Source organism: Narcine bancroftii, chromosome 13 (assembly GCF_036971445.1).
Source record: "Narcine bancroftii isolate sNarBan1 chromosome 13, sNarBan1.hap1, whole genome shotgun sequence".
Classification (NCBI taxonomy): domain Eukaryota; kingdom Metazoa; phylum Chordata; class Chondrichthyes; order Torpediniformes; family Narcinidae; genus Narcine; species Narcine bancroftii.
In genome coordinates, this window is record NC_091481.1 from 29,194,165 (window position 1) to 29,221,527 (window position 27,363).

General features: G+C 41.1%; 1 protein-coding gene across 6 annotated transcripts in view; it reads left to right on the top strand.

The window, feature by feature from the left end:
* The window catches only part of LOC138748566 (ATP-binding cassette sub-family C member 9-like), a 189,907-nt gene that overhangs the window by 30,922 nt on the left and 131,622 nt on the right, over positions 1–27,363 (top strand). For 4 of the 6 annotated variants that reach the window (XR_011348162.1, XM_069908985.1, XM_069908988.1 and 1 more), the window contains exons 1-2: positions 4,191–4,405; positions 21,824–21,965. Coding sequence is in view for 5 of the 6 variants with exons in the window: in XM_069908985.1 (XP_069765086.1) it covers positions 4,261–4,405; positions 21,824–21,965 (287 nt within the window). In the remaining variant the exon portion in view is untranslated. Of the gene's footprint in view, positions 1–4,075; positions 4,406–21,823; positions 21,966–27,363 lie in introns of those variants that run through there. The other 2 variants (XM_069908987.1, XM_069908983.1) reach the window with 2 other exon arrangements.

The following is a 27,363-nucleotide window of genomic DNA, read 5'->3' on the forward strand; positions in this document are numbered from 1 at the left end:
AGGCCACACATTATGACGGAGAATGCCCTCATGAAGAGATGCTGCCATCTTAGAGATCTCACCTCTTGCCAGGGCTAGTTGTGTCCCTTAAAATGCAGACAATTTGTTCAGTGTTTTTTCAACCAAGTCGCACCTGGTGATTGACATTGTTATTCTGCCCAGAATGCATCATATATCCTTGCAACTCTCTCTGCTTCTTTCAGATGGCGCTCAATGTGGAGTAATAATTAGTCTGCTAAGAGAGGGTGCAGAAAGCTTCTTTATCATTATTGGACCTGATGAAGCTTCTTCCCCCTCTGCCATCAGATTTCTGAATGAACAATGAACCACAGACACTGCCTTACTTTGTCTTTTTCTTCTTGCACTATTTTTATTTACTTGGGGAGACACTATCTCAGAGGATCTTTCCTGGACCCAACACACCAACGGCATCATGAAAAAAACACATCAGTGCCTCTACTTCCTCAGGAGTTTGCAGAGGTTTGGTGTGACATCAGAATCCCTAGTAAATGTCTAGAGGTGTGGGGGAAAGTGTGCTGGCTGGCTGCATCAAATATGTCTGAATGTAAAGCCCTCCAAAAGGTAATGGCTACAGCCCAGGACATCACAGGCAAAACCCTCCCCATTATTGAGAACACTTACAGGGAATGCTGCTGTCAGAGGGCAGCAGCAATCATCAAAGACCCACACCACCCAGCACACACTCTGTTCTCACTGCTGCCATCAGGGAAGAGGTATCGGTGCCACAAGACTCACACCACCAGGTTCAGGAACAGCTGCTACCCCTCCACCATCAGACTCCTCAATGACAAACTCAGACTCATTTAAGGAGTCTTGTGCATTTTATTGATTTTCTCTGTATTGCACAGTCAGTTTGTTTACATTTGATATCTGTTTACACTATTTTTGTTTACACTGTGTACAATTTTGCACTACCAATTGAGTGGTGATTCTGCTATTCCCACAGGAAAAAGAATCTCAGGGTTGTATGTGATGTCATGTATGTACACTGACAATAAATCTGATTTTTTTTCTGCCATGTGTGGAGCTAGTTGAGGACTCCCAATGCTACTCCCTCCCAGCTGCATACCATTGAGTTATGAATGAAGTCCCATCCTGGGTGGAGTATTTGAGGCCTGAACACACTCCTGGTGCGAGAGATGCCACAATCTGCCTGAATATGCAGCAAAGCTTTTACAGAGCTAGTAAAGTCGTCTATTTAAGAAATGTGAAAGTTTGTAAGGTTTGTTTTGCATCTTATGAGCTTGTTCTTCACTAAACCAGCCACTGAGGCTTCAGGGCCAGTGTAAGGGTCAGATGAAGTGCTGTATTAAGATTGGAGTAATTCCACACAGTTGGTCACACCACACAGTAACGGGACCTTCCAGCCTGTGCCGCCCAAATACACCAATCAACCTACAACCCCCATACATTTTGAAGGGTGGGCGGAAATCGGAGCACCCAGAGGAAATCCGCGCAAACACGGGAAGAATGTAGAAGCTCCTTACGGACGTTGCCGGATTCGAACCCGGGTCACTGGCTCCGTAACAATGTGCTAACCGCTCTGCTGACTGTGCCACCCAATTGTGCTGTGCCTATTTAAGATCAAACAATGAAAAGCTGGAGGGACTCGACGGGATAGGCAGGCATCCCTGGAGAGAAATGGTTGGTCAATATTCCAGGTCAGGACCCTTTATTGAGACTGATATTTCTACCATCAATCTCCATGGATTTTGCCTGAAGCACTCCTGCTCTCATTGTTTGCTCAATATCCCCCCTATCTGCAGCTCTTGTGCTTCTAACCTCGTTATTAATGCTTGGCTTTATAAATTTATTTCCAATATTAACTTCCCTGGGTCCATCATCTGTTAACCTGTCAACCACAATTACCATCATTGCAGTGTGGAGCCTCACTCCACAGTGATGGAATGGTATAGTTACAGTGATAGGTTTTTAAAGATAATCTCTATTGGAACTGTGGCTAAAGTCCATCATCTTGGAAACTGCAAATGAAGCATGACTAACTCTTTCAATATTTGAGTTGAAGGAACAATAATTTATGAATCAATTTAGCAACTGTGCACTATGGAGAAACATTATTGTAAGTAGATATTTAATTGTCCTTGTATTCTTTCATTCATCTTCAGCTCCCTGCTGACAAAGTTGTAGTTACCTCCTGGAGAGGTTACCTTGGTGAATAGTAGTACTGGGTAAGCAGATCAAATTGAATTGCTTTGTCGCATGTACCAAGATAGTGATAAACTCTGGTTTCTATGCTATCCAAGCAAGCCAACCTAACCCGAGGACAATAGGTCTTAAGTATGGAGTGTTGCATCACAGGGATTGTCCTGGTGGAGAAACATGTGTGGTCTTGATCCAGAGAGTGATGCCTTCTGGAGAGATGCTCCTGGTAGGTAACTTGACGGTAAGAATGAGGGTGAGGTCCCTGACGAAAAACCAAGTCAAAAAACTTGGTGGAACAGGCAGAAAAAGTTACTCTGAAGGCTGTGAGGTGGACGAAGACTGCAATAAATCCATCAGCTCCAATCATCGTGGTTTTTGTGCCATTGGAATTGGATGGATGATTTGTGAGATATTGTGCGCTTCTTGGAGTGCAACATCAAGTACATGTTAAACAAATACGCACACACTCTATGGATCAATGGAACGAAAGGCATCCTCCTCAACTATGAGGGATAGCCATGACGATGATTACAGGGAAATTATTCAGTTAAAATAGTACAAGCAGCATAATTTTACAAACGAGATGTCCGGACAACAGCATGAGAATTATTCCTTAAATCTGGAGATGTTCCCCCCCCCCCCCCCGAACTCCTGTACTTTCTGTCCTCTTGTGTGGAGGGGGGGGGGGGGGGAACAGAGAGAAGGAAGACAGTGTGACCGGGCTAGTGTGGGTCTTGTAATATTTTGGCTGCTTTTCCAAGACTGGGAGGAGAGTAGAGGGAGTCGATGGAGGGGAGTCGATGGTTTGCTCAATGGCCTGGGCTGCATTCACAATTCTGTCATTTCATGCGATCTCAGGCAAAGTAGTTCCTGTACCAAGCTGTGATGTATTGGCTCTGTTGAATGGACGGCCCTGCTGTGCAGCAGTTAAACCAGAAAGCCTGCAGATGCTGGGATTAAGCCTGAAAAGTTGGCCAGGGTTTCAATGGATGCTGTGTGACCTGCTGAGCTTCTCCATCAACCAACGTTGTTATATGGCAATATCGATCAGGCTTTATAATTATTTTGTCTGCACGACTAGATGATCATAAAAGTTTATTGTGTGAAGGAGACCCTTAGCCCATTGTGCGTATCCTAGCTATTTGGAAATCAAAGCCAAGCGCCTCAAATCCTGCTCCTTCGCCACAACACTGTGCTCTTCGTGACACCATTGTTCCAGATGACAGTCCAGATCAGAAAACCTCACTGTGGAAAAACGAAGGCTCATCCCTCTTTGCTATCCGAAATCTTACATCACTGAGACCACGCTGGCAATAATATGGTAACTTTAATAGCGGAGTCTCGATAAATTGCAACGGAGGCATCCGGAGACTTATTTTTGAGATCAGGACAGGAGTTAAGGGTCTGACCCGAAGATAATTGGAGAGGGCGTTCTATAGCAACTAATTTTATGATGAATGGTGGGGAGGAAATGCAAGCAGATACAGGGAGATCGTACAAACTCCTTCCAGACAGCGTGGCGCTAAACACTATATTCTTCCAGATCAGTGATATCCTTCCTCTATCGACCAAAACCATCCTCTCACGGCGTTACCGAAGATAAATGTGTCCACTGCAACTTTCGGAGCCGAATTTACAGTTCCTCAAACTGTTTCTAAATAACGCGGCATCCTCTGGAACCAACACTGGGGGGGGGGGGGGGGGGGGGGCAAAGTGGGCTGCGTTTCGGGGCATTTGGCTGCAGTCCCATTGACTGAGCTTTTCAAATGCACCGAAGCGGGGGGAGAGCCTTCCCCAGGGAGGACGCCCTGGGAAATCGCAGGCTTGCAAGCGGAGTGAACGTGTGCGGGGCACGGGGCGGCGAAGGGGGCTCCGAGTCGGGACCAGAGCGTGGTGGGCTCACTCCAGGGGAAGGCGGGACTCGGTGCGACTGCATCGCTGCCCGAACGTCATCTGCACCATCTGTGTATAAATAGCAAGGCTGCGGTGCCTTGCAAATTCCTGGATTATAAATGGTATGAGGATCGCGGACCGCTTGGCTCGGCGGATCCTTTCCCCGTTCACTTGCTCGCAGACATGGCTCTGTCTTTCTGTGGCAACGACTCTGTCACCGCTTACAACGTCGACAAGGGCGTCTTAAACAACGGCTGCTTCGTGGATGCTCTCAATTTAGTCCCGCACGTCTTTCTCCTCTTCATCACGTTCCCCATATTATTTATCGGTGAGTAGGTGAAATCCGTGGGTGGAAACTGTCACCCACAACAACATTGGGACCTTTGGGTGTGTGTGTGTGCATTGCCATCTGGGCAGCCCTCCCTTGTGCTTTCTTTAAGAAACGAGGTTCTAAAATATTTCAAGACGCCCAGGAATCTTTGGGAGGATTGGCTTCCTCAACTAACCCACCTGGGATTCGGGGGAAGGGCCCCCCCTGGCTCCTCTGCATGGTTAGGGACTCGTATTCACAGGCTGGGGCTGGGGAATGGTGTGCCCTCGTCTCGGAACATCAACATCTACGCCACAGCGACTGGGGCAAGTGATTCTACACGTTCAGCCTCACTTGCACCAGAAAGTAAATCTTAATATATATAAAAAATAAACTCGTTGCGTGGTTTATAGAGGTCCGCTTGAGAACGTTAAACAGGAAAGCCTGCAGAGTCTGGGATTGCAGTGCAAGGCACAAAAGCGCTTGGGGGGAACCTCGGCCGCAGGAAGTAAAAGGCCTTTGTCAAGATATGAGCAAAAAGCAGGTAGGCGTCTGAATAAAAAAGGTTGGAAGGGAAGGGAGAGAGGAGGGGGCAGGGAGAGAGGAGGGGGCAGGGAGAGAGGAGGGGCAGGGAGAGAGGAGGGGGCAGGGAGAGAAGAGGGGGCAGGGAGAGAGGAGGGGCAGGGAGAGAGGAGGGGCAGGGAGAGAGGAGGGGGCAGGGAGAGAGGAGGGGGCAGGGAGAGAGGAGGGGGCAGGGGAGAGGAGGGGGCAGGGGGAGAGGAGGGGGCAGGGAGAGAGGAGGGGGCAGGGAGAGAGGAGGGGGCAGGGAGAGAGGAGGGGCAGGGAGAGAGGAGGGGGCAGGGAGAGAGGAGGGGGCAGGGAGAGAGGAGGGGGCAGGGAGAGAGGAGGGGGCAGGGAGAGAGGAGGGGGCAGGGAGGGGGCAGGGAGAGGAGGGGGCAGGGAGAGAGGAGGGGGCAGGGAGAGAGGAGGGGCAGGGAGAGAGGAGGGGCAGGGAGAGAGGAGGGGGCAGGGAGAGTATCACAGGTTAACGGGTGGATATAGGTGGGGGTGGAACAAAAAAAAAGCTGGGGTAGCTCTCTGAATGGAGAGAGAAGAGGGTGGGAGCTGGAGGCAGATGAACAGGGAAAGAGAGAGAGAGAGAGACGGGGTGGGTTAAAAGAGGCTGGAGAGGTCGATGTTAATGCTGTCTGGTTGGAGAGTCCCCAGATGGAATATTAAGTGTTGTCCCCCAAGTTTGTGGGCAGTATTGGTGGAGAAAGTCACCTTGATGGATAGGCCTGTGGTACAAGTGCCCCTCTGGACATTCTAACACCATTCCTTCTGTCCTGTGACAATGTTGTTTGTCTGCCTTTTCAAGAAGATTCTGTTAGTTCATTTCTTATTATTTTATGTAAGATGCAGAGTCTCAGTCAATATACTGCAGTTGTCCCATTGCTCTGTATGGGAGCTCGCTGAGTGCAAAATGACTGCTGGCTTTCTTGCACAATCATGGTGACCCCACTTCCAAATCACACCTTTAGGTGTAAAATGCTTTAGACAGCGTGAGGTTAAGGAAGGTCCTACATAAATGAAGCACTCTATGCCCCGAAACACTCATCATCAATAGAATGGTGTATGAAGAAGTGAATATATTGCATGATCCTACTTGGAATTAGATTTTCCAGGTTACGAATATCACTTCTGGGCTTAATTTTTGTTTCATTGGTTTAGAGCTTCTCAATTTATTCCCTAAACATGAAGTTATTAGCTTAATTCCATTTATATCAAATACACATAATGTGTGATATCTGTTAACAGATATATTACTCTCAGAAAGATAAAATTGCAGACAAACTTGATCACTTTAGGAGCGGTGAAGGATTTTAAAGGATCAAAATGTTTTAATACATTCCACAAGCAGAATATATTCAATAATATATGTTTTGGTTAGACTTCAATTTTCTGGGGGAATATGAGCAAAAATAAATGGCTGCCGATAAATGTAATATTTAAGTGTTTGAGAAATATATTTGTATTTGGTTCCATTTAGTGCTCTAAAACTATATGCTTAAAAAGCAAAGAATTTACGTTGACAGATTCACCTGGATTGATCTATGTTGGCATGCGTGAGGCTTTGGTATTTTGCTAGAAACACTTTGGCTTCACTATTACTCTCTAGACTCTTGAGCGAGAAAGTGCACGTTCTGGACAAGCAGGCTTCGTAACAGATGGAATACAAACCAGGTGGGCATTAACCACTGATCAGTTTGGTTGGATAGGAAAACAAGTTTAAATTTGGTTTCAGTAGCATTTGCTCTTACTGCATGTGCACACTTTTTGGCAGTGTTTTAAAGTCTTAAAGGTTCTCTATGCAGTAATTATGGGGAATATATCAGATAATGTACGTCTAGCAACTGTGCCTAGTAAGATTTTAACCAGCTTATTCCATTCCTGTCACTTTGAAACTAATATAGAGAGCTGGCAGACTTCATGCCCAGTATCCGGGAGTTATGCAAAAGAGTTTGTGTAAATCCAGCTCAACATTTTGACTGTAATATGCACAAATAAAGTCAAGTTTATTGTCATCCGATTGCACAAGTACAGCCTGAATGAAAGAGCATTCTCTGATCATCAGTGCAAACCCCTCCCCGGCACACAACACACTTACAGACAGACAATACATATGTATGTATGGCAAGTATTCACATATACAAATGAATAAATGTTGTTTCATGAATATGAGAGTCTTGAATGGTTAGTGTGAGCAGTTCCTTTGGTCATTTAGCATTCTCACTTCTTGTGAGAAGAAGCTGGTGGCTCTGATACACCTGTATCTCTTTCCCAATGGGAGCAGCTGAAAGATGCTGTGTGCTGGGTAGAAAGGATCCTCAATGATTTTATGAGCCCTCTTCAGACAAAGATCCCAGGAGATCACACCAGTGGGGGAGGGGGGGAAGACTCCGATGATCCTCTCTGCCACACTTTTGGTCCTGTGGATTGACCTCCGATCTATTTCCCTGCAGCAACCATACCACACTGTGGTGTGGTTGGCCACATCTAGATAGACCTCCTATTGAATGTTGACATGATGGTGGATGGTAGCCTTGCCTGCTTTTGTCTTATCAGGAAGTACAGTCACTGTTGCACCTTCCTGACAAGTGAGGAGATGTGTGTCCACGAAAGATCACTGGTTAAATGAACTCCAAGGAATTTGATGTTCTCCACTCTCTCACTACAGAGTTTTTGATGTGTAGTGGAGGGTGGTCATTCCTGGTCCTTCTGAAGTCATGATTGTTTCCTTTGTCTTGTCCACATTGAGACTCCGGTTGTTACTCTTGCACCATTTCATGAGATTGTCCATTGTTGTAGTGTGACACATCATTGTGCAAACTTGATGACTCTGTTGGAGCTGGATCTGATGATGCAGATCCAGAACTTCGAAATGTACTTGACAGACAACCGAAGTAAAATTATTGTAATTTGGGAAACACATCAGTGAGGATTGGAATATGATGTGAATCCATTCATGTAACCTGTCACACTAAGCAAACAGAAGCATATTCCATTTTGTTCAAACAGGTAGATTGCAAATGAAAAGGAAAGAAGGTAGTTTGTGATTGTGGCTCTAAAATCTTAGGAATGGACATCTTAAAAATGGGTAAGATACAGAGGCGAAGCATAATCTTCCGAAGGAATTCAGCGAGTGGAGCAGCATTAATGGTCGATGTTTCTGACTGATCTTGAAGTAGGGTTCCATTCCTCTTCTCCCACTGATGCTGCTCGACCTGCTGTGTTCACCCAGCAGGTTGAGTAGAGATTGATTCCACTATCTGCAGTCTCCTCTGTGCATCCCGAAGAATTGGATAGCCAGGCGGCATTAAGATCTGTTTCAGCCTCAAGTCTCAGAGACGATCCACTTCATTCCTGGGTTGCTGAGGAAACCAATAAAGGCTAAGGATCGTCTCAAGCAAATGAAGGCTGCTGCTAGAGCTACCAGCTCCAAAAAAAATCACATGATTGGAAGCAGATCAGAGGCGCAGCTTCAGTCGATAAGATTGTACTGAGCTTTTGTCTTTGAGCCAGATTCTTAAATGTTTCACAAGTGACTCTAATGGTGGATAAGATAAGGCTGCTCATTTCTTTTTAAAATGAGTTATTGTTACTTGAATACAATCTTGGGGCAATAGGAGAGGTGAACAGGCATGAAGGAGGGTACCCCCTGGGCTAAGGTGGAGTACCTCTTGTTGAATCTTATGCAGGCAGTGGGAAGGGTGAGTGCAAAATCATTTTGGCTGTCCAAATTTCAGTAGTAGAATACTTTTAAGTCACAAGGTGAGCTGCTGGGTTAAAGAAAGCATTAGTTGATTAGAGGTTGGATTCTAGATATTGGACTTGACTAATCAACTGCAGTGAAAGATGTTTCTGCAGGTGGGTAAAATGGCAAGGAGGGAGTATCTCTTTAGGTTTATGCATGATATGGAAAGCAAGTGACCGTGGTTGAGAAAGCTGTAACACTCCTGAGAGTTGTGGCTTGCAACAGGGACCACTTTACCACCCCCCCCCCTCATAAATTATCCAAGGGACTGTTCCCTTGCTTCATTTTGTTCAGGATGTGGATTTTATGGAGACTTTATCTGCAAGCTAAAATCCATCAAGATTTAAAAGGGACCTGAGGGTCAACTTTTGATAATGTGGAATGAGCTTTCAGAGGAAATGGTGGAGGCAGCTACGAGTGAATATAATATAAGAAATGGGACCAGGAGTTGGCCATCTGTCCCATCGTCTGCTCCAACAATCAATAAGATCATGGCTGACCTGGCTCATGGCTGACCTGGCTGTGGACTCTGCTCTATTAGCTGGCAGTTCCCTGTTATCCTTATTTCCCCGATCATTCAAATATCTGCCTATGTGTGTCTCAAATACATTTAATTAAGCAGGCTTGGGCAGAGAATTCCACAGGAATTCCACACTGCTCTCTGGAAGAAGAATTTCCTCCTCTTCTCTGTTTTAAATGTACTCTGCTGAGTCTTGAAGCCATGCCCCTCATTCTAGTCTCACCTGCCAGTGTAAACAACCTGAATTTGACTGGATTCAGTGGCCTGAGTGACCTCCTGTATTTGTTGTCTCAGGGGAAAGGTGTGTATGTGTATAAACATAGGGTGAGAAAGAGAAGAATTCACGATTGGTTCATTTGACCAGACTTCACAAAGTGTCCATTTTACACACAGTCCCCACATTATTCCACAGTGTCCAATAACCACTAGACTGTGAGGATAGTTGGTCCAAACAATATCAATAAGTACTATTTGGACTCCTAGATGAAAATAGCATCTGAATCCAGTTCATGTGACTGATACCACATTAGTAGAAATTTAATGCATAGCTGCTTTGCCTTTGAAGTGGACTTTTCAAAGCTCAAATATCTTCCTCTCCATGTTAGGAATTTTGGATATTCCACCCTGTTTTGTGCTGTATGCATGGGTGTATATTGTAAATGAGAATAGATAATCAAAATATCATGACTTTAATTATTATTAAAGTAGAAATTTGCATGCTCCCTGAAATCTTTGGCAGTAATCAGTCATTCCTTTAAGTCTTCAAGGGCAAGCCCTGCTTCACCACCTGACCTACTCTGCTATATTCTATGAAATAAAGAATGGCAACGCAATGTCAAAACAGCATGGCACATGATGCAAATGCTTTAAGAATTGTGTGATTAATGTAACATGCTCATAATTCTAAACACTGTATGATATCCTTCCTGATACATTTGTCTAAGGAAAAAAAAGGGAAAATTTGTGTTGTTTTAACCAATCAGGAGAAAAATGATCACAGCTTGTGAATAATCATGTGGCTTGATCTTTGTTTGTCACAAAATAGTATGCCTCCTGCTTGGATTCTTCTGAAGTGCTCTGAATGAATATTTGCCAAAATCTTGAGCAAGGAGAATATAGTGATCTCAAAGAGATTCTTAAGATTATGCCTACTTCCCTAATGCTATGCATTCCAGTGACCTTTGTAGATTCAAACAACAAATCATGTCCTTTAGTCCACTGACCCCAGCCCACCACCAATCACCACTCACACTGATCCTATCTTAATTCTGCACCATATGGATGGATTGTTCATTCTCCCCATTAGACACTGAGAGTGTTAAACTCTGCTGGATACCATTGGAATGGATAGCACCAACCTGAAGTGTGAACCCAATTCATCAGGGAGCCCATATATCTCCAAAGAACTGTTCCATAGAGGCTTGTATCTGAACGGCAATACTTCCAACCATTTCCTTTAGCAAGAGAGAATAGTCTGTTCCCAACTAAGGAAAGCCCATGTGAATCCACTGCAAGGGATGATTGTCCACATCTGGACTGCGGTTGTGGACAGTTGGCACCTGCTGCCCTCCACACACTGAACAGGACTTCAATATCCTTGTCAGTCCTGGCCTGTTCACACAATTTGTGGTCACCACCTTCTCCTGGATGACTCCCAGATGTTGAGCCTGGACATTTTCAATACAAACACAAGTGGAACCTTTGAGACCATTGATGGACCATGCTTCATGTGTCAGACTGCCTTCTCTTTTTTTTAAAATTTTTTTATTTTTCACACCATAAATCACATTAGCCATGATACACACTTTTTCCTTTTCACACATATACAGTGACATTTTCTCCCCCACCCTCCCTCCTCCCAACCCACCCCCCCCCCCCCACACCCCCCCTCCCATCCATTTAAGGTATACAATCTAGGATACATTAAACCAGTCAAACAATGTTGTCACTCAACAAAAATACACCAGAAATTCTACTGAGTCCATTCCTTTATTTCCTTCTCCTTCCATCAACTTAGGTAATGATTGTCCCCGGTAGGTTTTCGCTATTGTATTTAATGTAAAGCTCCCATATTTGTTCGAATATTTCAATATTATTTCTTAAACTATATGTTATTTTTTCTAATGGAATACATTTATTCATTTCTATATACCATTGTTGTATTTTCAAATTATCTTCCAATTTCCAGGTTGACATAATATATTTTTTTGCTACGGCTAGAGCTATCTTAACAAATCTTTTTTGTGCATCCTCCAAATCAATTCCAAATTCTTTGTTTTTTATGTTACTTAGGAGAAAGATCTCTGGATTCTTTGGTATATTGTTTTCTGTTATTTTATTTAATATCTGATTGAGATATTCTACTTTCTCACATGTCCAGATTGCATGAATTGTTGTTCCCATTTCTTTTTTACATCGAAAACATCTATCAGATACTGTTGGGTCCCATTTATTTAACTTTTGAGGTGTAATGTATAGTCTGTGTATCCAGTTATATTGTATCATACGTAGCCTCGTATTTATTGTATTTCTCATCGTTCCAGAACATAATTTCTCCCATGTTTCCTTTTTAATCTTTATATTTAAATCTTGTTCCCATTTTTGTTTAGTTTTACCATTTGTTTCCTCATTCTCCTTTTCTTGCAGTTTAATATACATATTTGTTATAAATCTTTTGATTATCATTGTATCTGTAATCACATATTCAAGGTTTCTTGCCTCTGGCAAACTCAAACTGCTTCCTAATTTATCCTTCAAGTAGGATCTCAATTGGTAATATGCCAGCGCTGTATCTTGAGTTATATTGTACTTATCTTTCATTTGTTCAAAGGATAAGAATCGATTTCCTGAAAAACAATTTTCTATTCTTTTAATCCCTTTTTTTCCCAATTCTCTAAAGGAAAGGTTATCTATTGTAAAAGGGAGTAACTTGTTTTGCATCAATATTAGTTTTGGTAATTGATAATTTGTTTTATTTCTTTCTACATGAATCTTCTTCCAAATATTGAGGAGATGATGTAATACTGGAGAACTTCTATGTTGTACCAATTTTTCATCCCATTTATATAATATGTGTTCAGGTATCTTTTCCCCTATTTTAACTAATTCTAATCTCGTCCAGTCTGACTTTTCCCTTGTTTGATAAAAATCTGATAGGTATCTTAATTGTGCGGCTCTATAATAATTTTTAAAGTTTGGCAGTTGTAAGTCTCCTTGTTTATACCATTCCGTTAATTTATCTAGTGCTATCCTCGGTTTCCCCCCTCTCCATAAAAATTTCCTTATTATTTTCTTTAACTCCTTGAAGAATTTTTCTGTCAGTTGTATTGGCAATGCCTGAAATAAGTATAATATCCTTGGAAAAATGTTCATTTTAATACAGTTTATCCTTCCTATTAGAGTTAGTGGTAAATCTTTCCAATGCTCTAAATCGTCCTGTAATTTTTTCATTAGTGGATAATAATTGAGTTTATATAGTTGGCCGAGATTTTTGTTTATTTGTACACCTAGGTATCTTATTGCTTGCATTTGCCATCTAAATGGAGATCCCTTCTTAAATTTTGAGAAATCCGCATTATTCATAGGCATTGCTTCACTTTTATTTACGTTTATCTTGTAACCCGACACTTCTCCATATTCCTTCAATTCCTTATATAATTATTTTATTGATAGTTCTGGTTCTGTTAAGTACACTATAACATCATCCGCAAATAGACTGATTTTATATTCCTTGTCTTTTATTTTTATTCCTTTTATATTATTATCTATTCTTATCAATTCTGCTAGTGGTTCTATAGCTAACGCAAACAATAAAGGTGATAGTGGGCATCCCTGCCGTGTTGACCTGCTTAAGTTAAATTGCTTTGATACATGTCCATTTACTGTCACTTTCGCTAACGGTCCCTTATATAATGCTTTAATCCAATTAATATACTTCTCCGGTAAACTGAATTTTTGCAATACTTTGAACAAATAATTCCATTCTACTCTGTCAAAGGCCTTCTCTGCGTCTAAAGCAACTGCTACTGTAGGTGCTTTATTTCCTTCTACTGCATGAATTAAGTTAATAAATTTACAAATATTGTCTGTTGTGCGTCTTTTTTTGATAAATCCAGTTTGGTCTAAATTTACCATTTTCGGTACATGCTCTGCTAATCTGTTTGCTAATAGTTTAGCTATTATCTTATAATCTGTGTTAAGTAAAGATATTGGTCTATATGACGCTGGTGAGAGTGGATCTTTCCCTTGCTTTAGTATTACTGTAATTATTGCTGTTTTACATGAATCTGGTAAGCTTTGTGTTTCATCAATCTGGTTGATTACATCCAGGAGGGGCGGAATTAATAAGTCTTTAAATGTTTTGTAGAATTCTATTGGGAATCCATCCTCTCCTGGTGTCTTATTATTTGGTAATTTTTTTATTATCTCTTGTATTTCTACTATTCCAAATGGCTCTGTTAATTTATTTTGTTCCTCTATTTGTAGTTTTGGTAGTTCAATTTTAGTCAGAAATTCATCTATTTTCCCTTCTTTCCCTTCGTTTTCAGTTCGGTATAATTGTTCATAGAATTCTCTAAAGTTTTCCTTAATTTCTTTTGGATTATATGTAATTTGTTTGTCTTTTTTCCTTGATGCCAATACCATTTTCTTAGCATGTTCTGTCTTAAGCTGCCATGCTAGGATTTTGTGCGTTTTTTCACCTAGTTCATAATATTTCTGTTTTGTCTTCATTATATTCTTCTCCACCTTATATGTTTGTAATGTTTCATATTTTATTTTTTTATCCGCCAATTCTCTTCTTTTAGTTGTATCTTCCTTCATTGCTAATTTTTTTTCTATATTTACTATTTCCCTTTCCAACTGCTCTGTTTCCTGATTATAGTCCTTCTTCATCTTGGTTACATAACTTATTATTTGCCCTCTAATGAATGCTTTCATTGCATCCCATAGTATAAACTTATCTTCCACTGATTCTGTATTTATTTCAAAATACATTTTTATTTGTTTTTCAATAAATTCTCTAAAATCCTGCCTTTTAAGCTTTACTGTCAATATTAAGGGTGAATGGTCCGATAGTATTCTAGCTTTATATTCTGTTTTTCTTACTCTATCCTGCATACTAGCTGATAACAAAAATAGGTCTATTCTTAAGTATGTTTTATGTCTAGCCGAGTAATATGAATATTCCTTTTCTTTTGGGTGTTGATTCCTCCATATATCCAAAAGTTGCATTTCTTCCATTGATTTAATTATAAATTTGGTTACTTTGTTCTTTCTGTTAATTTTTTTCCCAGTTTTATCCATATTTGAATCCAAATTCAGGTTGAAATCCCCTCCTGTTAATATGTTCCCTTGCGTATTTGCTACCTTCAAAAAGATATCTTGCATAAACTTTTGATCTTCTTCGTTAGGTGAATATACATTGAGTAGATTCCAAAACTCCGAATATATCTGACATTTTACCATTACATATCTCCCTGCTGGATCTATTATTTCCTCTTCTATTTTAAATGGCACATTTTTACTAATTAATATAGCTACTCCTCTTGCTTTTGAATTATACGATGCTGCTGTTACATGTCCTACCCAATCTCTCTTTAATTTCTTGTGCTCCAATTCAGTTTCTTGCACAAATGCTATATCAATTTTTTCTTTTTTCAGTAAATTTAGCAGTTTCTTCCTTTTAATTTGGTTATGTATTTTTCCATCATTACCTTTCCTCCTTTTCCATTTCTGTTTTCTTATTTTAAACCCTTTATAAGACAACATTCCTAAAACATCAAACATTTTCCTTATTCCAATCTCCCCTTCCCCTCCTGAGTTGTCCTTTATCCCTTGTCGGACAACCACATCTCCCCTCTCCATTTGGGTTTGCGAATTCACTCGCAAGCGTCAGCTGATTTTGCAGTGACCGCAACTCCTCCCCACCCAGCCCCCCCCAGAAAAGATTTCACTTTTCATATGTAACAAAGGTCACTCTTTTAGTTCCCTCCTTATTTCCTCTATTCCATTTCCTTCCCTTATTAATTCTTGTCTATACTATCTATATTTTCCTCTAAATACGGATACATTCACGTATGCACATTATACATATACACACATATACCTCTTTACCCACATACATATAAATCGTGGTCATTTTTACTCTCATTACACGTCTTCATCCCTCAGTCTATTTTGTAATTGTTCTGCAAATTTTCGTGCTTCTTCTGGATCCGAGAATAGTCTGTTTTGTTGTCCTGGAATAAATATTTTCAATACCGCTGGATGCTTTAGTATAAATTTATACCCTTTCTTCCATAAAATCGCCTTTGCTGTATTGAACTCCTTTCTCTTCTTCAGGAGTTTAAAACTTATATCTGGATAAATGAAGATTTTTTGCCCTTTGTACTCCAGTGGCTTGTTGCCCTCTCTTACTTTTTCCATTGTCTTCTCCAGTACCTTTTCTCTTGTAGTATATCTTAGGAATTTTATTAAAATAGATCTTGGTTTTTGTTGTGGTTGTGGTTTAAAGGCCAATGCTCTATGTGCCCTTTCTATTTCCATTTCTCAGACTGCCTTCTCCAGTAAGTTTTTATATTCCCTTCTCCAACACAAGATTCAATTTATTGTCATGTAATAAAAAACAGTGTCATATTTCATGAAATTGCTTTTGCCTGCTGTAAGCCAAACAGATTTGCCATTGTGCTTCTTATAGTCAGAGAAAGAAAAGCAAAAGAGAATGACCCCTCAGAGTCACCGTGTCCTTGGATTCATCTCCAGAACTCCCGCTGTCCAGTCCAAACCATCAGCAACCTGAGCTCCAGATCCCAACGTCTGATTCAATTAGGAACCCTTCGATGCCCTCGGCACCCTCTCGCATCCCAGTTCTGATACTCTTTAAGATAAAACTACTGTCAACTCCTTTAATGAGTTGTTCAAAGCCTGTATGGAGCTGTTGGCAAGAGGACTAGATGGTTGAACCCCACGAGATTGCTGTATCTCCGCTGTCCTTGGGTTCGCACCAGCGGCACTACTCCAGCAGTACCACCATTTGTTTTTGCTTCAGTCTACAAGAAAGTGATAGAGGCACCTTGTCCAAAGTGACATCCTTAAAGATGGGCTGCGTTTGAAGAATGATTATTAAAGATCTGCAACTGAAAGATGCCCTGTTCCCTATTAGTTGTTGCATTAGGGGCTGTCCTTCTGGATTAGGAATAACTTACTTCTGCTCCTGATCCGAGGTGGCAGTTGAGGTCAGTGTAGGATATGGAGGCTCTGCCACGGGTTACGTCCGGTAGGGGGAAGCGGGTTGGGAGTTTAGCAGGAGACATGCTCCTTCTGCTGGTTATGCTGGGCTTCAATGTGTTCTTGTTGAATGGACTCCAGGTTCTCAAGGCTATCCCATTTTGAATGTTCAGAGACGGGGTGGACACGATTAGCATATTGTTTAGCACATGCTGTTCCAACGCCAGTGACCAGGATTCGAATCCGGCGCTGTCTGTGTGGAGTTTGTACGTTCTCCCTTTTCTGCATGGGTTTCCTCTGGATGCTCCAGTTTCCTCCCACCCTCCAAAAAAAAAGTAAGCCAATTGGGCACCATAGGCTCGTGGGCCAAATGGGCCTATTACTGAGCTTGTATGTCTAAACTTAAAACTGGGATTCCTGCATGCTGGTGGAGATGTTAAATTTTCTCAAGGAAGATTTGTGAAGGCACTTCTTCCAGGCATCTCTTGCTGTGACGAAACTCAGAATAGTACATCTTTTTTAAGTCATAGGAGCTGAGCTTGTAAACAATATGGTGAACCCATCATAGCGAACTGGGGCCTCAGTGATTGGAGTATTGGCCTGGAGAGGAAGTTAACACCAATTGTTGATCCTTCTGTGGGTTTGGAGGATCTTGTGGAGATGACATTGGCGGCATTTCTCGAGTGGCTAGAATTGCCTAATGTACATAGTGCATCTCACAAGCACACTGGAGGAAAGATGGTTGACCACAAGTTCTGACTGGGTTTGAGATCGTGATCTACCTTCCTCAGATGAATGGAGGCCATGTTGGCATTCTGAAGGTAAAATGCATTTCACCATAGCTCTCTGCCATTGCTGACAGGTGACTCCTGAGATGTAGGAAGCTGTCCACCTTTCCCAAGATTTTGAACCTAGTATTGGGGCAAGTGGGTTGAGGACTTTGTTTTGTGAATGTTAAATGCATAGACCATTCTCTTGTATGCTTTAGTGAATGTCAAATAGTCATAAAGTGAGAAAGAAACACAGCATGCAAATAGACCCTTCAGACCACCATCCTTGCTAATCAATCCAGTCGTACTCATCTTACATTAACCCCATTTTTAGAAATTCTCCCTAGATTATTATCAATTCCCAGAATCCTCTGGTTATTCACACTCTAGGGATAATTTACAGTGGCCAATCAACTGGCCAACCTGATGTTATTTTAGGACGTAGGGGGTGGGAAACTTTTAGCGCGGGAACAGAGAAAGCAATGCGGAAAGCTCGAGCAGAGGGACAGGTGGGCAGACACGCTTTCCCATCATAATGTTAACTACAGCTGCACATGTCCCTCCAAATGTGGTCTAATACAAATTCTGTATCTCCTCTGAAGGGCCTAGTGTACATCCAGATTTCAGATTTATTGTCAGACTTAACATACAACCCTGAGATTCCTTTTTCCTGTGGCCGCAGCAGAAAAACCGCTAATTGGTAGTGCAAAAAATAAACTCTACTTAGTGTAAAACGTGACAAAGGACTGTAAATGGGTAACAAATGTTAACAAACTGTGCAATACAGAGAAAACAAAAAGAAAATTAATAAAGTGCACAAGTAAGAGTCCTTAAATGAGTCCCTGACTGAGTTTGTCATTGAGGAGTCTGATGGTGGAGGGGTTGCAGCTGTTCCTGAACCTGGTGATGCAAGTCTTGTGACACCTATACCTCTTTCCTGATGGCAGCAGTGAGAACAGTGCTTCTGCTGAGTGGTGATTGCTGCTGCTCTCTGGCGGCAGCACTCCATGTAGATGGACTCAATAGTGGGTAGGGTTTTGCCTGTGATGTCCACTACCTTTTGGAGGGCTTTACGTTTAGAGGTATTGGTGTCCCCATACCAGACCGTGATGCAGGCCAGTCAGCACACTTTCCCCCACTCTTCTGTAGAAAGTTGCCAGGGTTTCTGGTGTTTTACCAAATCTCCACAAACTCCTGTGGAAGTAAAGTCACTGAATGTGCTTTCTTCACAATGCCATTAGTGTGTTTGGTCAAGGAAAGATCCTATGAGATGGTGACTTCCATGAACCTAAATTTCATCCAATCTTACTCTGCCTAACAGGTCCTTTTTGAACACGTGAAGATGATACTTCATCCCTAATATTTTTTTGAAAAGTTACATAATTAGTCAGAACTTTATTTCCCTCAAACTAAGTAATTTTATTTCCAAAATGTACCTTATTAATAACAAATACAAAAACTGAGGCATGTCTACCATGGAACGATGGTCCTATGAAGCACTTGAAAGCCTGTTACAGTGTCCTCTGCAAGTCGCGTGTTGCTGCGACTGTCCTCACAATGAACGATGATGAAGTCAAAAGCACAATGTTATCTGTTGGGTTGTGAACAACCTTCTTTAAGCAGCTTGATTGGAGGTCCTTAATCACAGATAAGTCTGAAGGAGTAACAATACGCAATTCCTCAGCCGTTTTCAATTTTCAAGTTTATTATCCTCTGATTGTACATATACAACCTGACAAAACAGTTCTCTCCTGCGGCAAACATATAATGATCACACAAATCATCAAAATAAATATTTGGGATAATTTACATGATTACAGGATATCATTCATCAATCTCACAGCCTGAGGGAAGAAGCCTGGCAATCCTGATTTTGATTCTCCTGTACCAACCTCTTGATGGTAGTGGGTTGAAGACACTGTGTGCTGGATGAAAAGGGCTTCTATAATTCCCTGAGCCCTCTTTAGACAGTGCTCTGAGTAAATGTCATCTATAGAGGAAAGGGAGACACAATGATCTTTATGGCCCTCTGTGTTGACCCATTCTGATGTTTTATAACTACTGTACCACACAATGGTGCAGCCAGACAGAACACTCTCAACTGTGCTTCTGTAAACCGTTGTCAAGATGGGGGTTAGTTGCTTTGCCCTCGGCAGCCTCCTGAGGAAATGTAGGTACTGTTGTGACTTCCTGATTAATGACTAAGTGTTGTGAGTCCAGGCTAGGTTGTCCCTTATATGCACACCAAGGAACTGTATTCTCCTCTCTCTCCACGAGGGAACCATTGATGTGTAGTGGTGAATGGTTGGCCATCATCCTTCTGAAGTCCACAATCATCTCCTTTATCTTGTCCATGTTGAGACTCAGGTTGTTGTTCTCGGACCATTTAACGAGCTTTTCATCCTCCTCTCTGAAATGCAACTCATTGTTGTTGCTGATGAGGCCAACTACTGTGCTATCGGCCACAAATGTAATCATTCTGTTGGAACTGAAATGGACAGTGCAGTCGTGAGTCAGTAGTCATACAGCTCAGAGGTGCACCACTGGTTAGTGTGATGGGACTTGAGGTTTCGCTGCCAACCTGGGCAGACTGTGGTCTTTCTGTCAAGAAGTCCAGAACCCAATGACAGAGAGGAGTGCTAATTCCTAGAGAGGACAGTGTAGCTACAAGCTTCTGAGATGCGATCATGTTGAACAGTCTGGCGAATGAAGCATAATTTTCTAGATGGGTCAGGACAGGGTGAAGAGTCAAAGCTATTGCATCATCTGTGGATGTTTACTCTCATTGGATGGACCGAGGCTACTTGCCAAAGCATCTTTAAAGAATATGCAGAGATGGTGTCTGATATTTTTATTGAGGGTGTGAGAGCCTTAAATGCTTCTGATGAGAGGACTTGCTGAGGTCTGTGTTGTCTCCAACTTGTAACTGGAGTTGGACCTGCAACTGTTATTTAGTTTGGACTGTCCCAGAATAGTGACTACAGTAATAAGGACTTTCCAGAAGTGAAGTCAGATGAAATATGTTTCATGGAACATTATGTGAAAGAACTGGAGGGTGAGCTGATGTTATCTGTGAAATAAATGAGGTGTTGTCATCCTAATCAAGTCCCAGTGAATTCAATCTGCTTATTTATCATTGCTGTGCTTGTAAATGTGTGTTCAGTTATAGCAGCGTTTGCTTGTCACAAATAATTAAAAGTATTACACTTGCTAATAATATTTCTAACAGGCCATGCAAGACCAGAGGTGGGTATCTCAGTATTAGTTCATGTTAAGACAAATGTATCAGCATGACTTTGAAGCTCTCTTTCAATTTGTACCTTGTTAATTGGAAGGTGACGTGGATGGAGCCGTATTGAAGTTTATTAAACCTGTCACAGCTCCTGTCAGCAATTAGATCAGACTGCTTAATGATTTCTAAAATGAAAAACGGTAAATCAGCACCAGGAAGGAGCACGATAGAAACACTGTAGATTCGGCTTTCAAAGAGTTAATATTGAAGCAGTGAAACGAATGCAAAGAGCATTGTAATCACTCAGCAGGTCAAGCAGCATCAATGGAGAGAGGGGTACAGAGCTAACGTTTCGGGTCAAGAGACTCCATCAGAACTGGAGAATTGAGAATGCAAGTGTGCATCCACCTCAGAGTGGGAAGAGTGGAGGGAGCGGAGGAAACATCTGAGGAATTCATCTGTATCATTACCTTTTTCACCAACTCCCACCCTGCTCTAACTTTTTTCTGATATTTCTTTTGGTTTTATGGATCTCTGGAGGTAAAATACTCCCACAGTTCCCTCAACTACACCTCCTCCCACCTAGATCTTGAAAGGACATCATTCCTTTATGTCTCTACTGCATCTGTTCTCAAGATGAGGTGTTCCACTTCTAGTATTTCTGAAATGTCCTCCTTCACCTCCCCTCAGTCATTGAGGATGGACACCTCATACATTTCTCCCATTCTCCCACCTCTATTCTCACTTCCCCTCCCCCTCTCCCCTTCGCAGACAGAATTGAAATGGCATTCTCCTGGTTTTTGCCTTTCACCCCACTAGCCTCTGCATCCAGTACACTATCATTCGCTGCTTCCGCCAGCTCCCACAGGATCTTACTGCCAGCCACATCTGCCCCTCTCCCGCACCTTCCAGCTTTCACAGGGATGCACTCTCTGTGATTCCATGGTCCATTTACCTATCTCTTCCCACCTTCTGGCACTCCCATAGTTTGGCATGTTTTGAATCTGCTGTCATTAGTACAAACTTCTTACAACATGGGATCCCAATCGCTGGTGCTGTAAAGGAGTTATGCTAACCCCTATGTTAACCATGCCATCCCACAGGATTATTTCCTGTTTTAAGCTTTGATATGTTTACATAAGGGGTTCCCTTGGGGGTCAATTTTTGTGGTCCAGCAATGGCCAGGTCCCAATGTCGCCAGATTAAAGAGGTATGACCTGTATGGTATCTCAAGAACAGATGAAGTGTCTGTAATAAAATGCAGTCTGAGGCTACAATTATCTTGAATGATTGCTGCGTACTTTCTTTCACTCTTTAACCTTGTGCTCTGTTATTGGTACCACTAAAAAGGAAATTATATTTTGAATTTCAGGTTGGGGAAGCCAAAGTTCAAAGGTCCAGATCCACCACAACACGTGGTTGCACTTCCCTGGACACAGCTTCCGATGGATCCTCACATTTATCCTTCTCTTTGTACTTGTCTGTGAAATCGCAGAGGGAATGGTTTCAGACAGGTATGGCTCAAATTTACCACTTGATTAAGTTTGAAAAACAGCCTCTCTACTTTCGGCAAGTTGAAATATGATCACTTGACAGTAAATATAACTGTTAGTTTGACTGCACTGATGTCAAAGTTAATGATGAGATGTTGTTGGAGATCAAATTGTAGACTCAAGAGAGGGACTGCAAGTGCTGGAATCTGGAGCAACATACAATGCTGCAGGAACTCAGTAGGTGAAAAGGGGTGGTCAATGTTTAGGGCCAGAACCCCCTCAGCAGGACTGAGAGTGAAGAGGAGAGGGGGCTGGTATAATGCTTGAAGGTCAATTTTCACTGATTTTTGTGAAACGTGTCATCCAAGAGTACTGTACATGATGGAGTGCCAATCAAAAGTATTATTGAACTCATCATCTGTAAATGGCTAAACCCATCTGTGATGAAATTGATGCTTGAATTAGTGTCTGAAGTGTCAGGAGTGCAATAGGTTTATTCTCAGCTTGCATGAGGATTGATCATGAGCAGGCATTGCCAGGGCTTTGGCTCAGTTAACCTCTGTAATAAAAGCTGTCTATCTGCAATAAATGACTAAAAGTAATTAACCCTGCCTCGGTTTTTCAGTGACCCCATTCCACCCTATTTTCCGTATGTATCCTATAACTCTTCCACTATGGCGATGCACAGGAGACTGCAGGTGCTTGAATCTGGTGCATCTTGATGGCCAAGGAGCGTCACTGAGTGAGAAAGAATTGTTGACATTTCTAGCCAAAACCCTTAATCAAAGACAATCCCTTTATTGGGACCAGGTCTCACCCCCTCTCACTCTTTGCACTAGCTTTTCTTTTTCCTTTTGTATAAATGTAGACCTGCAGCATAGTGACAGGCCATTTTGGCCCTCGAGCTTGTGCCACCCAATTAACTTCCACCTCCGGTACGTTTCAAATGGTGGGAGGAAACCAGAGCCCCCGGGGAAAACCCATACAGACACAAGGATTGTCTACAAATTCCTTCCAGCGTGGGATTTGAATCCAAGTCCTGATTGCTGGCGCCGTGAAGGTGTTGCGCTCACCGCTACGCCAACAATGCTGCCCCCTCCTTCTCCAGACTTGATCAAGGATTTTGGCACGAAATGTTGACCATGCTTCTTGCATTGTTGCTACCCGAACTGCTGAGTGTCCTTTCAGCTCTGACTACCCATTTTCTCCAAACGTTTCACGTGCACTTCCCTTTTTATTTAATCTCTTTTTTTTTAAACTTTATTTAAGATTTTATAACATGAATAACATATAGGATTACATTAAAAAAAATTAAGAATAAAATAATAAAATTACAATACAATATCAGTAATCTAAATAAACTATACCCTCCCCAATAATTATTACACATTAATAACCCAACTCAAATTAGTCCAACCCCCCTTTCCCCCGCAAAATAAAGAGTGAAGAATGAATAAAGTTAATAATATATGTGAGAAAAAAACCCACTTACAAAAAAAAACAAAAACATAACCGATTAAAATACTAACAAAGAGAAAAGTAATTAATACTAAAATATCAGACTTAAAAAACATATTTAAATCAAACTTAAATGCATATATTTAACAAACGGAGTTAAGATGAAACATATATTGAACTCAAACTTAATATAAAAAATTAGTAAAGTTAGTAACATTATCTATCAAAAATTCTTAAACAATAATCAATTCTTAAAAAAAAATTGTAGCATGAAAAAAAGATGAAAAAAAACTTTCTCTATAGAGAAAATTTGGTTGGCAACCATCTTGAAAAACCTTCAAAACAGCTGGATATCTAAAGGTTGCCTTATAACTTTTCTTCCACAACAACTCTTTAGCAGGATTGAATTCCCGTCATTGGAACATAACTTTTTGACTCAAATCCACATAGAAGAAAACTCGATTATTTTGAATCATCAAGGGTGATTTTCTCTGTTGTGCATTTCTAATAGCCACTCGTAAAATTATTTCTCTGTCTTAATAATTCAAGCAACGAACCAAAACAGGTCTTGGACTTTGACCTGAAATAGGTCTTCTATGCAAGGCTCTGTGAGCACGTTCCAGTATTATACCTCCCGGGAAATGTTCTTGACCCAACACCTGCGGAATCTATTCAGTAAAAAATTTTCTTGGGTCTGGTCCCTCCATACCTTACGGCAAACCAATAATCTATATATTGTTCCGTCTGGATTGGTTTTCCAAATAATCAATCTTTTTCGCCAAATTTTTATTTTGAGTTTGTAAGTCTTCGACCATTTTGGTCATATCAAAAACTTGATATATATATCTTTTTTTTAAAAATTTTTTATTTTTCACACCATAAATCACATTAGCCATGATATACACTATTTCTTTTTCACACATATACAGTGACTTTTTCTCCCCCCCCCCCTTTCCTCTCAAACCACCCCCCCACCCCCCCCTCTCATCCATTTTAGGTATACAATCTAGGTTGCATTAAGCCAGTCAGACAATGTTGTCATTCAACAAAATTACACCAGAAATTCTACTGAGTCCATTCTTTTCTTTCCTTCTCCTTCCATCAACTTAGGTAATGTTTGTCCCCAGTAGGTTTTCGCTATTGTATTTAATGTAAGGCTCCTATACTTGTTCGAATATTTCAATATTATTTTTTAACCTATATGTTATTTTTTCTAATGGAATACATTTATTCATTTAAATTTAGTAGTTTCTTCCTTTTAATTTGGTTATGTATTCCATTAATATTTAAAGACATATAGTTCAGCGTAGCCCTTTTATATTTTGTTTATCTTCTCTTTCCGTTTTTCCATCATTACTTTTCCTCCTTTTCCATTTCTGTTTTCTTATTTTCAACTCTTTATAAGACAACATTCCTACAACATCCAACATTTTCCTTATTCTCCTATTTCTATCTTATTTATCCCCAATCTCCCCTTCACCTCCTGAGTTGTCCTTTATCCCTTGTCGGACAACCACATCTCCCCTCTCCATTTGGATTTGCGAATCCACTCGCAAGCGTCAACTGATTTTGCAGTGACCGCTATTTCCCCCCTCCCCGCCTCCCCCAGAAAAGATTTCACTTTTCATATGTCACAAAGGTTACTCTTTTAATTCCCTCCTTATTCTCTCTATTCCATTACCTTCCCTTATTAATTCTTGTCTATACTATCTATATTTTCCTCTGTACAGATACATTCATGTATGCTCATTGTCTCTATTCACTCTTATACCTCTTTACCCGCATACATATCAATCGTGATCATTTTTACTCTCATTACCCGTCTTCATCCCTCAGTCTATTTTTGTCTTTACCCACATACATATCAATCGTGATCATTTTAACTCTCATTACCTGTCTTCCTCCCTCAGTCTATTTTTGTAATTGTTCTGCAAATTTTCGTGCTTCTTCTGGATCCGAGAATAGTCTGTTTTGTTGTCCTGGAATAAATATTTTCAATACCGCTGGATGCTTTAGTATAAATTTATACCCTTTCTTCCATAAAATCGCCTTTGCTGTATTGAACTCCTTTCTCTTCTTCAGGAGTTTAAAACTTATATCTGGATAAATGAAGATTTTTTGCCCTTTGTACTCCAGTGGCTTGTTGCCCTCTCTTACTTTTTCCATTGTCTTCTCCAGTACCTCTTCTCTTGTAGTATATCTTAGGAATTTTATTAAAATAGATCTTGGTTTTTGTTGTGGTTGTGGTTTAAAGGCCAATGCTCTATGTGCCCTTTCTATTTCCATTTCTTGCTGTAGTTCTGGACATCCTAGGGTCTTAGGGATCCACTCTTTTATAAACTCCCTCATATTCTTGCCTTCTTCATCTTCCTTAAGGCCCACTATCTTTGTTATTTCTTCTGTTATGGTTTTCCATTGTATCTATTTTTTGAGCTAGTAGTTCTTGTGTCTCTTTAGTTTTTTTATTAGATTTCTCCAATTTCTTTTTTAAGTCTTCTACCTCCATTTCTGCTGCTACTGCCCGCTCTTCCATCTTGTCCATTTTCTTTCCCATTTCTGTTAAGGTCATCTCCATTTTATTTATTTTCTCTTCTGTGTTGTTTATTCTTTTTCTTAAATCCTTAAATTCCTGTGTTTGCCATTCTTTAAATGACTCCATGTATCCTTTAATAAGAGCAAGTATATCCTTTACCTTGCCTTTCTTTTCTTCTTCTATTTCCCTGTACTCTTCCTCTTCCTCTTCTTCTTCCTCTGGGTTGACCATCTGTTGTTTCTTTGGTGCCCTTTCCTCCTCTTCTTTCTTGTTTCTATTGTCTTCTGTGGTCTCTTCTTGCTGCAGGTGTTCTGCAGCTGTCGTTGCCGGCTGTGGAGATCGACTCCCCAGCTGGTCCCCCCTCCCGTCGGTGTGTTTTTTTTTCATTCGCATCGCGCATGCGCGAAGTATCGCGCATGCGCGGTTGCGCACTTTTACTCGGCTCTGCGAGCCATTTTTGTAGTCCATTATTTACCGACCTGAGGGAGCGGGTTGATATATATATCTTCTTTACACAAATTAAATTTATCTCTCACTTCAAGCTTAAAAGCTCCAAACTCAGGCATCTGTTGAGAATGTATTTTCACCAAAGTATTAAACCTAGTACCAAGTTCAGTCATAATCTTGAATAATACCTGCATTGTATAAGATAATTTAGATTCAAGATTCACAAAAATCTTTTCAATTGGAAGAGATTTTGGCTCAACAGATTCCTGCTTCTTCTCCGAAGGATCTTCTATTCCTTCCTTCATTCTGGTTGCCTTCCTTGTAGTATGACTGCGTGTGGAAACCCCAGCCACAGCCTCTCCAGCAATGACTGGAGGACGCTGGCTGGGGTTTTCCCCAGTCCATAATGTATTAAATTCTCCCAGTACATCAAGTTGTATAGGTTCTTGTATCTCAAGAGATGCAGTTTGCAGCGCCACCTCTACAGCTGACAAATGCCTTTGAGTAACTCTTTGTTCTAAAGGCTGTTTGGCGCCCTCTTTAGGGGGCTCTACCGATGTATTATAGAGCTCTACATCCGAACACTGTACCTCTCTCCTGGGATCCATTTCACGCTGAGTCCCGGTGTCTTTACATTTTTGGAAAATGTAGTTTTTTGATGATCTGTTGTCGTTTTTTTTTTGCTCTTTTCCACCAATTGTGCCATCATAAGTTAAATTAACAGCACTGAAATTATCTAAACTTTTAAAGAATTTTAACGGGCATTTCTAGACAAAACAATAAGATAGAGTCAGGAGAGGACTGGAAGGCACGTCTGATCCTTACGCCATCTTGCCACGCCCCCCTTTTTCTTTAATCTCATCGATTGGTGATCACTTACAGACTCCTTCACCCTCCAAAATTCTCCCTCATCATTCAAAGTCCACTGCTTCCTTCTTTTTCATCATCTCCTGAGAATTTTCACGAGCAGGGCATTCTCAA